The following is a 14,542-nucleotide window of genomic DNA, read 5'->3' as shown; positions in this document are numbered from 1 at the left end:
TCTTTCCTTCTCATTCAAACAATCATGCCCAACAATTCTCCATTTCTATTCCCTCCCCACCTCAGCATCTCTTTCCCTTCCTCACTCCATTCTTCCATCCTGTCCCAAGTTCATACTACCCTCCCTTCCTCCATTCTGTGTCCCAAGTTCATGCACCCTCCCTTCCTGCCCTCTATTCTTCTATCCTGTCCCAAGTTCTACAATCCAGCACTTCATGCGTCTGGTAGTTCATGTGTCTGGTAGTAGCTGTAAACATATACTAATGTGCCCCTCTCCGTCCCAAGTTCATGCCTCCCTCCTGCGGGCATTTATCTTTTCTGGCCCACTCCCTGCTCTTCTTTCCTTCCAGCTGCACACTTGTTTCTCTTGACAAAGCCATGGGTATTGGTTCTTACATGCTGCCCACAGCTTCTGGGTCAGCCATGGGCAGCGTGTAAGAACCACTACCCATGGCTTTGTCAAGAGAAACAAGTGCGCAGCTGGAAGGAAGAGGAGAGAGCGGGCAGAAAAGGTAAATGCCCATGGGAGGGAGACATGAACTTGGTACACAGAATGGAGGAAGAGGGGCACATTGGGACACAGAAGGAAGAATGCGGACTCCAGTTCGTAACTACAAGTTCAGTGTAAGCTGGACATTCGTTACCTGGGGACTGGAAATTTTAGCTTGCATATAGTTTATTATTTATACTCTGCTTTTATTCAAAGCGGATTACAGTAAAATATACATAATTAAAACACAGTCCAGATCTAATACACCTCTAACATCAGAAACATTAAAGCACCATATACCATCCTTTGAAAGAAGAATTCTTCTCAAATTGAATTAAACTTCCCTTTTTTCTTTTGGGAGCCAGTGCCAGAACAGATCAAGCCCATTGTAAGCCAGCCTCTGCCTGCCAGCTGCAGTAACGGCCCTTCTAATAATGCCAAGCGGGTTGCAAGCAACAGTCAGCAGCAGAGCGTGCCTCGCTACCCTCCACGTGAAGTCCCGCCACGATTCCGACACCAGGAACACAAACAGCTTTTGAAGCGGGGACAGCAACTTCCTGTTGCTGCCAGAGAATTAAAGGGCGAGTCAGGAGGAGACACTGTATCCGTGAACAGTCAAGAAGCACAGAACAACAGCAAGTCACAATCAGGTAAGAACAGGGGAGCACTTGGGATATTAGTTCATAATCTCCCCTTTTTATAAAACTGTCAGCAGGTCAGCATGCTGAATGCTCTATACTGCTCTGATGCTTATAGGAACTCTATGACTGGATAGCGCAGAGCATTCAGTGTACCTGCAGGCGCTAAAATCCTCTTGCGCAGTTTTGTTAAAGGCGGAGGGAATATTTGCTATGCTAGTTTGCACTGTAGAATCTTTTTCTCTACTGTTCTGTTTAGGTCTGTTATGGGGAATATCCAGCTCTTGGGCTTTTGGGATATATCTAATGAATATGTGTGAGAATTGCATATATGTTGGCTCAGATATTTGAAGATCTTTCGTATGCATATTCAGTGGGATCCCAGCCAGGGTTTTTCAAATCGTTTTATAGCAGGGGTGCCCAACCCAGGTCCCAAGCCAGATCCCAAGTAGTAAAGCAAGTTTTATGCTACTTATCCTAGGAATAACTAGTAGATTCCCCCAAGCCATCACAATAATGGCCTCATCTACAATGTTACTATGAACTTATTCAAGCCTTTTTAAAATCTCGCTAAGCTAACTGATTTCACCACATTCTCCAGCAATGAATTCCAGAGTTTAATTACACGTTGTGTGAAGAAATATTTTCTCTGCTTTGTTTTAAATCTGCTACTTTAGCATCCCTCCAGACCAGCACCGAACGGATGGGTTTACTCTCCTCTGCCAGCAGTTGGAGATTGAGACACTAACTTTCGGCGTCAGTACAAGTCCCTAGTACACTCGGTCTTTTCTCAGTCTCCAGCAGGTGGAGTGGTAAAATTGGGCCTGTTGGATCTGATTTAGTGAGCTTTGCTGTCCGGACAGGGGGTCCTACCAACCTCGTGAGTGCCACACTTAGAAGGTTAGCGTCCCTCTCCCCATTTCCCCCACCTCCCTGGGTTTTCTGAATTTAGAGGAGCCTCAACTGAACGTCTGACCACTTGTTTGGCACAGATTACAGTTTAGAGTGCCTTTGGGGTCTTCCCTCTTGAGACAGTTGGTGAGCTGTGAAAAGTTATAAAAAGACACAAGAAATAAAAGGAGCATAAAGTGATCCTGAGGCCGCCATTCTTGTACGGTGGTGGTGTGCATGGTTTTTTGGTGCATTCCAATTTGAGCGCTTCAGAAAAGCAGCACAAGTGTGTTTTATGTGGGCGCTGAGCGGTGGAAGTGGCTAGCACGTGAACAAAATGTTCCAGCTTTAGGTGTTGGCGTGTCAGGCTCCCCTTTGCGCACACACCACTCATTGGCAGGAAGCGATGGTGATACCCGGGCCTCACTTGCTGCCCACACTGGGGCTTTTTCATCTGCGGACCGCCAGAGATGCTGGGAATTTCCTTATCACTGCGACTGGGGCTGCTAGCAGTGTTTCTCTAGCGGCGGGGTTGTTTGACTTTGGTGCCGTGTATTGTTTCAGGTAACAGTTTAGCGATGACCCTTCCTTCGGTTTTGGCAGGAAGTGCATCCATTTTGCCCATGGCCTCAGGCTGCCTTCCTCCTTTCTTAGAGAGACAGGAACTGATGTTAAAATGTATCTTCTGAATTGCCGCCATGATTGTAAAGCTCTGATTTTATGTTAGCCATGTGTAAGGCTTATTTGCAGGCAGCTGGGGGGCCTTTCTTCGGTTCTGGGAGTCATTTGGGGGGGTTTCCCTTCTTCGGCCACCCCATTCAGTCTCCTTCTGTGGCTGCCTCTGTTCAGCCCCCTCAGCCACGTCCAAGCGGCCGCAGGTGTCTTGGGACGAGGATTCTTTTCTGGCTGATCCATTTTCTCTGGATAAGGATTTGGATCTTGAGGAGGACTTTCCAGATCTGTTAGGGGGGCCTGATGCGTTGGATGGAGATTTTTCAGAGGTGCCGGTTGGCGAGGATGCATCAGTTGTGCGCATATTTCATCAGGAAGAGTTGCAGGAGCTCATTCTTCAGGTGTCTTCAGTTTTACACTTTTGAAGAGGGAAGCTAAGGACCTCTCTCGTGTTCTGGATCCTATTCTTAGAGAGATCCAGTCAGCATCCCGCTCTTTCCCTATGCATCAAGGTATTCGGAATGTAGTGCATGCTCAACGGAAAGTTCTGGAAGTGCCTTTCCACTTGATGTGGTCCATGGCCAGACTGTACCCATTCCGAACGGAGATAGAGAAAACCTTTAAGTCTCCTGTGGTTAATGCGGTGTGCAAAATGATTTAGTATTTTTCAGGATAGGCATGGAATATAATTAGACAGTGGATGGGCATGGATAAACAGGAGGATCCTAAATAGTGTCTGTCAGGGAACCAGGGTAGGGGAAAATCACCAAGGAAGTACAGGGAGATCTGAGATATATGTTATGCTTTATGAGAAAAATGGACTATTGCTCAGAACTGAAAAGGATGGGGTCCTCTAATAGTGGGTATATAGAGGAGGGGGGAGGGATAGTGCAGGAATTATTAACTGTTCGCTAAAGTCGCATCTAAGCTTAGAGGTATTGAAGCTCTTTGTTTAAAAAAAAAAAAAAAAAAAAAGACTTTGGTTAAGTAATAAACTTTTTCATCTAAATGCTCATATATGTAGATACAGTAGACTCTCAGTTAATCGGCACCCATAGAGATTGATGGATGCTGGATACATGTAGTTTCTGGTTGCTTGAGAGTTACTATTAAAAATAGGCCTAACTAATACTATATCCCATACCAGAATTTTGAGTTCACACCTGGGGACGTTTATAACGAACTGGCAAGGCTAAAGGTAAACAAGGCCATGGGACCGGACAATTTACACCCAAGAGTGCTTAGAGAATTGAGAGACGTTCTGGCAGAACCATTGGCAGTGCTCTTCAATCTCTCACTAAGTACGGGGAAAGTTCCGTTAGACTGGAAAACAGCCAACGTCGTTCCTCTACATAAAAAGGGTTGCAAGGCTGAGGCTGCAAACTATAGACCGGTAAGCCTCACCTCAATAGTGTGTAAACTCATGGAAACACTAATTAAGTATAAATTAGATACGATCCTGAACGAGGGAAATCTCCGGGATCCCAGCCAACATGGATTCACCAAGGGTAGGTCATGCCAGTCAAATCTAATCAGCTTCTTTGACTGGGTAACAAGAAGACTGGACTCAGGAGAGTCCTTGGACGTCGTGTACCTGGACTTCAGCAAAGCGTTCGACAGCGTCCCACACCGCAGGCTGCTGAACAAGATGAAATCGATGGGATTAGGAGAGACTCTAACTGCATGGGTTAAAGATTGGCTTAATGGCAGACTTCAGAGGGTGGTAGTTAACGGTACCCTCTCTAAAATGTCGGAGGTGACTAGCGGAGTGCCACAGGGTTCGGTCCTGGGCCCACTCCTCTTCAACATATTTATTGGGGATCTGACTCAAGGGCTTCAAGGCAAGGTAACCTTATTCGCTGATGACGCCAAACTATGCAATATAGTAAACGGCTATAATCTACAGGATGCTATGGAGCAAGACCTGCGTACTTTAGAAAGTTGGTCCTTGATATGGCAGCTGGGCTTCAACGCCAAGAAATGTAAGGTCATGCATCTCGGTAACGGAAATCCTTGCAGAACTTACACCCTGAATGGAGAAACTTTAACCAGGACTACGGCAGAATGAGACTTAGGAGTAATCATCAGTGCTGACATGAAAGCAGCCACTCAAGTGGAGAAGGCTTCATCTAAAGCACGGCAGATGATAGGTTGTATCAAGAGAAGCTTCGTCAACAGGAAACCTGAAGTCATGATGCCATTGTACAGAGCCATGGTGAGACCTCATCTGGAATACTGTGTGCAATTCTGGAGGCCACATTACCGTAAGGATGTGCTCAGAATTGAGTCGGTTCAGTGGATGGCCACCAGGATGGTCTCGGGGCTAAAGGGTCTCCCGTACGAGGAAAGACTGAGCAAATTGCAGCTCTACACTCTTGAAGAGCGTAGGGAGAGGGAAGACATGATTGAGACATTTAAGTACATCACGGGACGGGTCGAGGTGGAAGATAAGAACATAAGAACATAAGCAGTGCCTCCGCCGGGTCAGACCACAGGTCCATCCTGCCCAGCAGTCCGCTCCCGCGGCGGCCCAAACAGGTCACGACCTGTCTGTATCATCAGAAGGGGCTCCCTTGCCACCTTGGTTTCTCATTTAAGTCCTGTCTTCCTATCGAAGTCCTAACCCTCCGGTCTTGCACCTGCACGACCTGGTTTGGTTTCTACTCATTACCTGGTTAGCTTTCTATACTTGTGTTACATCCCAGCTCCTCCCTCAGTATCCCATGATCCCTTTATCCTTCAGGAATCCGTCCAATCCCTGTTTGAATCCCTGTACCGTACTCTGCCTGATTACTTCCTCCGGTAGCGCATTCCAAGTGTCCACGACCCTTTGGGTGAAAAAAAACTTCCTTGCGTTTGTTTTGAACCTATCTCCCCTCAGTTTCTCCGAATGCCCCCTCGTATTTGCTGTCCCCTTCAGTCTGAAGAATCTGTCCCTATCCACCCTCTCTATGCCCCTCATGATCTTGAAGGTCTCTATCATATCTCCCCTGAGCCTCCTTTTTTCCAGAGAGAAGAGCCCCAGCCTATCCAACCTCTCGGCGTATGGGCAGTGTTCTAGCCCTTTTACCATTTTCGTTGCTCTCCTTTGGACTCTCTCAAGTACCGCCATGTCTTTCTTGAGGTGCGGCGACCAATACTGAACGCAGTATTCCAGATGTGGACGCACCATCGCTCGATACAATGGCATGATGACTTCCCGTGTTCTGGTTGTTATGCCCTTCTTTATGATGCCAAGCATCCTGTTGGCTTTTTTCGAGGCTGCTGCGCACTGTGCAGATGGCTTCAGTGATGCATCCACCAGCACACTCAAGTCTCTCTCAAGCCTGCTGTCTCCCAACAATACCCCCCCAATTTGTAGTTGAACAACGGGTTCTTTTTCCCTATATGCATGACCTTGCATGATATCTTTCTTCTCAGGGGACCCTCGACCACAAGAGGACATCCGCTCAAACTCAGGGGAGGGAAGTTTCGTGGAGACGCCAGGAAGTACTTCTTCACGGAGAGAGTGATCGAGCATTGGAACAAGCTTCCAGTGCAGGTGGTCGAGGCACGCAGCATCCCAGACTTCAAGAACAAATGGGATACCCATGTGGGATCCCTATGAGGTCATGCCAAGGGATAGGGTCACTAGGACTTGAATGAGCGGGTCAGTAGAGTGACAGTATAATTACAATTATACTTAAGGGGTCAGAAGACTTAAGAGGGTGGGTAAATAGTGTGGGCAGACTTGATGGGCTATATAGCCCTTATCTGCCGTCATCTTTCTATGTTTCTACTATGCCATACCATAAACTGGTCCAGACAAACTACTGGACATTTGGTAGGCAAAGCGTATTGCGTAACAAGTTTACACTTAAAATTCCACCAGAAATTGATTTTCTTTTTTCTTTTTTTTTTTCAGTATTCCTTTTTGGGTTTTTTGTGCTGGTTGCTTGAGAGTTTTGGTTTCTTGAGTTCCGTTTAACAGAGAGTCTACTGTTCTACATAGGCGTCTAATAAATAAATTGAGCACCCTCGGTATTGGCCCCAAAGTGATGGACTGGGTCAGGAACTGGTTGAGTGGAAGGCAACAGAGGGTAGAGGTCAATGGAGATTGCTTTGAGGAAAGGGATGTTACCAATGGTGTGCCTCAAGGTTCGGGATTTTTTAAACATTTTTGTAAGCGATATTGTTGTACTGACTGGTAAGATTTGCTTCTTTGCAAAAGATACCAAAGTCTGCAATAGAGGATGGTGTGAATAACATGAAGAAAGACCTAGCAAAGCCCGAAGAATGGTCTGAAATTTGGCAGCTAAGATTTAATGCTAAGAAATGCAAGGTCATACATTTGGGCTGCAAAAACCCAAAGGAACGGTACAGTTTAGGGGGTGAAGAATTTTTTATGCTTGAAAGAGAAGCAGGAGTTAAGTTGGGTGTGATAGTATTTGATGATCTTAAAGTAGCCAAACAGGTTGAAAAAGTGACAATGAAAGCTAGAAGGATGCTAGGGTGCACAGGGAGAGGAATAGCTAGTAGGAAAGTGCAGGTATTGATGCCCCTGTATAAGATTCTGGTGAGACCTCATTTATTATTGGTACAGTCCACGTCCTTGCTCAGTTGGACTATTGTAATTTGGTCTACTTGGGTATTAAACAGGATAGTTTAGACCGGCTGCAGTTGTTGCAAAACATAGCGGCTAAACTTATCTTTGGGAAAGAGGAAATATGGTCATGTATCCCCATTACTGAGAAAACTTCACTGGTTACCAGTTCATTATAGGATACAGTTCAAGTGTGCATGTGCTATCTTTAAATTCCACAATATATAAACTATCATTTCCTTCCTCTAGAGGACTTAAATGTGCTGGGAAGCTTAACAAATCTATGGCATTCAAACTGGTTGAAATTTGGAATAGGCTTCTTGACTCCACCAGACTGATAGGACAGCTTCCACAATTCTGAAAAGATCTAAAAACTTGGTTGTTTACACTATATCTGACAAGCTTACCTACTGAAGTGCTGTAGCAACACTATACCCTAATCTTTCTAGTTTTTAATTAATTTTATTTTTTTAATTTTAATTCCTGTGCTGTTTTTAAATGATGTATTAATAATTATTCAATTCATAGGCTTTCTCTTATAGGCTTATTCTTATGTTATTCTAATTTAATCAATTGTGAACCGAGTCGAGCTACTTCGGGAGATGACCCAGTATATAAACTGAAGATTAGATTAGAATATTGTGGATGGAGTTGGTCCAGAGGAAAGCTACTAAATAAAGAATGACACAGGAACAAATTTTCCTTGTCCTCACGGGATCTCTCGATCCCAGTCCTGTCCCCACGAGCTCTGTCTTCATCTGCATAAGCCTCGAACACTTTAAAATCATAAGTGTTTGAGGCTTGTGCGGTTAAAGCAGAGCTTACAGGAACGGGACAGGAACAGGACAAGGATATTGAGATGGATGTCCCCCTGTCATTCTCTACTACTAAAATGGTCAGTGGTCTATATCAGTGGTCTCAAACTCCAATCCTTTGCAGGGCTACATTTTGGATTTGTAGGTACTTAGAGGGTCTCAGAAAAAATAGTTAATGTCTTATTATCCCAGGACAAGCAGGCAGCATATTCTTGACTGATGGGTGACGGCACCGACGGAGCCCCGGTACGGACAATTTTAGAGTGATCTCACTCTAAGAACTTTAGAAAGTTCTAGCTCGGCCGCACCGCGCACGCGCGAGTGCCTTCCCGCCCGACAGAGGCGCGCGGTCCCTCAGTTTCTTAGTTTCCGCGGAGCTAAGAAGACGCGTTTTTTTCAACGGCTGTTGAAACTTTTTTTCTATTGCCTTCCCGCTCGCGTAAACTTTTTGGCTAATTGGCCTTATTTCGTTTCTTTTTTTCTTTAAAAAAAAAAAAAATAATAATAATTTTTCTTTTCTTAATTTGATTTTCCCCGGCGGGGCCTTCTGCCACCATCGAAGCCTCGGCCTTCGATTTGGCGGAAGCCGTTTTTCCTTTCATGCCCCCTCAACCGGGTTTTAAAAAGTGCCAGCGGTGTGCTAGGCCTATATCTCTCACGGACCCACACAACTGGTGTTTACAGTGTTTGGGTCCTGAGCATCAGGCCTCTACTTGCACCCGCTGTGCTACTCTAAAAAAACGGACATTAAAAAATCGCCAAATACAGCAGCGATTATTGTTCGGTGCCGAGATGTCCGACCCCGTTCCTTCGACTCCGGCTTCGGCACCGATTCAGTCGGCACCCTCGTCTTCGACGCCGCGTGATTCCACGCCGGCGTCTCAACAGTCAGGTAAGCCGGCTAAGAAGCCTTCCCCGCTGGAACGTCTTCCGGCCTCGAGTGCAGTGAGTCCAATCCTGCCGCCTGTAAGACGCCAGCGGAAGCGCTCCGCCCCTATAGAGGTGAGTCCCTCGACATCGGGCTCCTCATCTCCGGGGCGTCGAGCGGCACCGCAGGTACTGCAGAAGAAAAAAGCGGTACCGGTGCCATCCCTCGATGACCGCATTACGGCCATCCTTCAGGTGCAGCTTAAGGAGCAATTAGAACGGCTCCTTCCTGCTATCATGACACCGAACCTTCCGGTGCCGGCCCGCACCGAGCTATCGGTACCGGTTGTGGAACAACCCGTATCGATACCGATTGTGGAACCCGTGTTACCCGCTTCCACTGTTTCGGTACCGCTTCACCTAACCTCATCGGTATCGATGCCAGTCCTTGCACCGGAGCCGAGAGCTCACCATCAATCGGTACAGACTTCGGCACCGGTGCGACCGATAACATCTCCTGACTCGGTATCGATGAGGTCGGGTAAGTCGGTGCGCAAAACCCGACACATACAAACACCTGAGTCTCGGGACCATTCTTCCCATGTCAGAGACCCTGATCTGTGGGGAGACTCAGAGGAACCCTTTCTTTCTGAAGGCGAATGTTCCTCAGAGGAGGAGGATTCGGCTGTCCCTGACCCATCCTCCAAACAGGTCACTTCCTCTTTCTCCTGTTTTTTGAAAGAGATGTGTGAATCCTTGTCCATTCCTTTGGAGGCTGAATCCAAAAAGTCTAAAGCTTTTTTGGATGCCCTTGATTTTGATCAGCCTCCAAAGGAATTTTTGAAACTTCCCCTTCATGACATCTTGAGGGAAACTTTCTATAAGAATTTAGAGACTCCTTTAACTGTCCCAGGGGCCCCACGTAAACTGGATTCTCTATATAAAGTAATTCCCATTCCTGGGTTCGACAAACCTCAACTTCCACACGAATCATTATTTGTCGAATCCACCCTTAAAAAGACTTCAGGAACCAGTGTATATGCATCTGTCCCTCCTGGCAGAGAAGGAAGGGCCATGGATAAATTTGGTAAGAGGCTCTACCAAAATGCTATGTTAGCAAATAGGGCTAGTAATTATGCTTTTCATTTTTCTTTTTATTTAAAGCATCTCCTTACCACCATGGCTTCTTTCGAAAAATATCTTCCTTCACGAAAGCATCACTCTTTTCACACCTGCTTGTCGTCTCTTTTCCAATTACGTAAGTTTATGGTTAGATCCATATATGACACCTTTGAACTTACATCCAGAGCGACAGCAATGTCGGTGGCTATGCGCCGTTTGGCCTGGCTTCGGGTATCCGAGCTTGATGTTAACCATCAAGATCGGTTAGCCAACGCCCCGTGCCTAGGGGATGAGCTCTTTGGGGATTCCATGGACTCAACCACACAAAAGCTCTCTGCTCATGAGACGCGCTGGGATACCCTGCTTAAAAATAAAAAGAAGCCTCCTCCGCCAAAACCATATAGACAGCAGTCGGCCTATCAACGCCGCTTCACAGCTCGTCCATTAACTACCACTGCTCAGCAACCCAGGCGTCAGAGGCAACAACAACGTCAGCCTCCCAGACAGCAGCAGCAGCAACAATCTGTGAAACAACCTCCTCAGCAGAAGTCACAGCCCTTTTGACTTCATTCTCCACAGTATAGCCAGTATCCCTATTCCTGCTCTCCTGCCTCAGCCTATAGGAGGTCGACTTTCTCTGTTCCTCAGCCGGTGGGAAGTAATCACGTCGGACCAATGGGTCCTCAACATCATCCGCCACGGCTACTCTCTCAACTTTCAGACTCTTCCACCTCAAAGCCTGCCAAAAGAGTCTGCTTTGAACAGTCCTCAATCGGCCCTCCTTATTCAGGAGGCCCAATCCCTCCTCCTTCTGAACGCTATAGAAGAAGTTCCTCTAGATCAAAAGGGGCAGGGATTCTACTCCCGTTATTTTCTAGTTCCCAAAAAAACAGGAGATCTCAGACCCATCCTAGATCTTCGCGATCTCAACAAACATCTGGTAAAAGAAAAATTCAAGATGCTTTCTTTAGCCATCCTTTATCCCCTTCTAAATCAAAACGACTGGCTATGCTCCCTCGATCTCAAAGAGGCTTACACTCACATACCGATCAATGTAACCTCAAGACCATATCTCCGATTCATGATCAATTATTGTCATTACCAATACAAGGTACTGCCCTTCGGTCTAGCCTCATCTCCAAGGGTATTCACCAAATGTCTCATTGTGGTAGCGGCATTTCTACACTCTCACCACCTTCATGTATTTCCTTACCTGGACGACTGGTTGATCAAAGCCACATCCGCTCAAGCAGTTCTCCTGGCCACCAACCAAACCATCCAGTTTCTACAACTTCTGGGGTTCGAGATCAATCTACCCAAATCTCATATCATCCCCACTCAGAGACTTCAATTCATTGGAGCGATCCTAGATACACTCCTAATGAGAGCTTTCCTACCATCCAATCGTCTTCAGACCCTTCAGTCTCTATGTCAGCAGGTGCTTTCCCTACCTTCCATCTCAGCCAGACAAATGATGGTACTCTTGGGGCACATGGCATCCACAGTTCATGTCACACCTCACGCACGTCTTCACCTGCGCACTCCTCAATGGACCCTTGCTACTCAGTGGTCCCAAGCGTCGGATCCTTGCTCACGACACATATCTGTGACATCATCTCTTCGTCAGTCTCTTCAATGGTGGTTGGTATCCTCAAATCTATCCAGAGGTCTTCTGTTCCATCAGCCTCCTCATCAACTAGTCATCACCACCGACGCCTCTCTGTATGCATGGGGAGCTCACTTGAACGAGTTCCAGACTCAAGGTCTTTGGACAGCCCAGGAAAAGAAGCATCAAATCAATTTCCTGGAACTCAGAGCGATGTTTTACGCCCTCAAGGCCTTCCAACATCTTCTCTTTCCTCAGGTCCTTCTGTTGTGCACAGACAATCAGGTTGCGATGTACTACATCAACAAACAGGGTGGGACAGGCTCTCGCCTTTTATGCCAGGAAGCCCAGAAGATCTGGACTTGGGCCATAGATCACCATCTCTTCCTGAAAGCTATATACATTCAGGGAGCACAGAATTCTTTAGCGGACAAACTCAGCAGAATTCTCCAACCTCACGAGTGGACACTCGATCCTGTAACTCTGCAGTCTATCTTCACTCAATGGGGCACTCCTCAGATGGACCTCTTTGCAGCTCCTCACAATCATCAGCTGCCCCTATTCTGCTCCAGACTTTACTCTCCGCACCGTCTAGCAGCAGATGCTTTTCTCCTCGACTGGTCGAATCTGTTCCTGTACGCCTTCCCTCCTCTGCCTCTCATGTTGAGAACCTTGTTCAAGCTCAAGAGGGAACGAGCCACCATGATTCTGATTGCTCCGAGGTGGCCCAGGCAACATTGGTTCTCCCTTCTACTTCAACTCAGTTCCAGGGAACCTTTTCTTCTTCCTCTGTTTCCATCTCTGCTTACGCAACAGCAGGGAACCCTTCTACATCCCAACCTCCAGTCTCTACACCTGACAGCTTGGTATCTCTCGGGCTGACTTCGACTGATACTCTTTTGTCTCAGCCCGTTCGTTCCATTCTGGATGCCTCCAGGAAACCAGCCACTCTGCAATGTTACCATCAAAAGTGGACGAGATTTTCTTCCTGGTGTCTTCTTCATCATCTTGATCCCACTTCCCTGGCAGTGGAGACGTTGTTGGATTATTTACTTTCTTTGTCTGACTCTGGCCTTAAGTCCTCTTCCATCAGAGTCCACCTCAGTGCCATTGCAGCTTTTCATGAGCCAGTCCATGGAAAACTTCTTTCAGCTCATCCCCTGGTGTCCAGGTTCATGCGTGGGCTTTTCAATGTGAAACCACCTCTTAAAGCCCCTCCGGTTATCTGGGATCTCAATGTGGTTCTTTCCGCTTTAATGAAACCTCCATTTGAACCTTTAGCTACCTCTCCTTTCAAGTTTCTCACTTGGAAGGTACTTTTCCTTATTGCTCTTACCTCTGCCAGGAGAGTCAGTGAGCTTCATGCACTGGTTGCAGATCCACCTTTTACGGTTTTTCACCATGACAAGGTGGTTCTGCGTACACATCCAAAGTTTCTCCCCAAGGTTGTTTCTGAATTTCATCTCAACCAATCCATTGTTCTACCTGTTTTCTTTCCAAAACCTCATTCTCATTCTGGGGAACAAGCTCTGCATACTTTGGATTGTAAAAGGGCTCTTGCTTACTATCTGGAGCGTACGAAACCCCACAGATCAGTTCCCCAACTTTTTCTGTCCTTTGATCCGAATAATTTGGGACGCCCCGTTTCTAAACGCACGTTGTCTAATTGGCTAGCAGCGTGCATTTCATTCTGTTATGCTCAGACCGGACTGACACTGGAAGGTTCTGTCACAGCCCATAAAGTCAGAGCAATGGCAGCATCTGTAGCTTTCCTCCGTTCCACTCCTATTGAGGAAATCTGCAAAGCTGCTACTTGGTCCTCAGTTCACACTTTTACATCTCATTATTGTCTGGATGCATTCTCCAGAAGGGATGGTCACTTCGGCCAATCTGTTTTACAAAATTTGTTTTCCTAATGGCCAACCTTCCCTCCATCCCTCTTTTTTTGTTAGCTTAGAGGTCACCCATCAGTCAAGAATATGCTGCCTGCTTGTCCTGGGATAAAGCACAGTTACTTACCGTAACAGGTGTTATCCAGGGACAGCAGGCAGATATTCTTGCGTCCCACCCACCTCCCCGGGTTGGCTTCTTAGCTGGCTTATACTAACTGAGGGACCCGCGCGCCTCTGTCGGGCGGGAAGGCACTCGCGCGTGCGCGGTGCGGCCGAGCTAGAACTTTCTAAAGTTCTTAGAGTGAGATCACTCTAAAATTGTCCGTACCGGGGCTCCGTCGGTGCCATCACCCATCAGTCAAGAATATCTGCCTGCTGTCCCTGGATAACACCTGTTACGGTAAGTAACTGTGCTTTAAAGAAATGGCAATTTTGTATGAGGTAAAACTCCTCTTTATAGTTTATAAATCTTTTCTTTTGGCTAAGTCTTAATAATAATATTGTTATTTATAGCTAAAGAGACATATGATCAAGAAACTGTTTTATTTTACTTTTGTGATTACGATAAACATACCGAGGGCCTCAAAATATTACCTGGCGGGCCGTGAGTTTGAGACCACTGGTCTACATCATAAGACGTATGAGGACAGACTTGAAGATCTGAGTATGTATTCTTTGGAGGAAGGGCAGTATAGATGTAAGATATTACATTACATTAGGGATTTCTATTCCGCCTATACCTTGCAGTTCAAGGTGGATTACAAAAGAGCTGACTGGACATTTCCAGTGAAGTTACTGAGTATGATAGAGATGTTTAAATAGCTACATGGCATAAATGTGCATGAGGTACCGGTAAATCTTTTTCATTTGAAAGGAAGGCCTGGAATGAGAGGTGATAGGCTCAGGAGTAATCTAAGGAAATCCTTTTTTACAGAAAGGGTGGTAGATGCGCGGAATAGTCTCCTGGA

The 14,542-nt window shown here is 46.4% G+C and overlaps 1 protein-coding gene across 7 annotated transcripts in view; it reads left to right on the top strand.

Moving 5' to 3' along the window:
* Nucleotides 1–14,542, top strand: part of TNRC6A (trinucleotide repeat containing adaptor 6A) — a 331,359-nt gene that overhangs the window by 100,444 nt on the left and 216,373 nt on the right. For 6 of the 7 annotated variants that reach the window (XM_033914459.1, XM_033914462.1, XM_033914457.1 and 3 more), the window contains exon 5: nt 855–1,139. In XM_033914459.1, coding sequence (XP_033770350.1) covers nt 855–1,139 — 285 coding nt within the window. Of the gene's footprint in view, nt 1–854; nt 1,140–14,542 lie in introns of those variants that run through there. The other variant, XM_033914461.1, reaches the window with a different exon arrangement.

The sequence above is a fragment of the Geotrypetes seraphini genome, chromosome 11 (genome assembly GCF_902459505.1).
Source record: "Geotrypetes seraphini chromosome 11, aGeoSer1.1, whole genome shotgun sequence".
In the NCBI taxonomy this organism is placed as follows: domain Eukaryota; kingdom Metazoa; phylum Chordata; class Amphibia; order Gymnophiona; family Dermophiidae; genus Geotrypetes; species Geotrypetes seraphini.
Note: the sequence above shows the minus strand (reverse complement) of the source record. Positions and strands in the feature narration are given on the sequence as shown.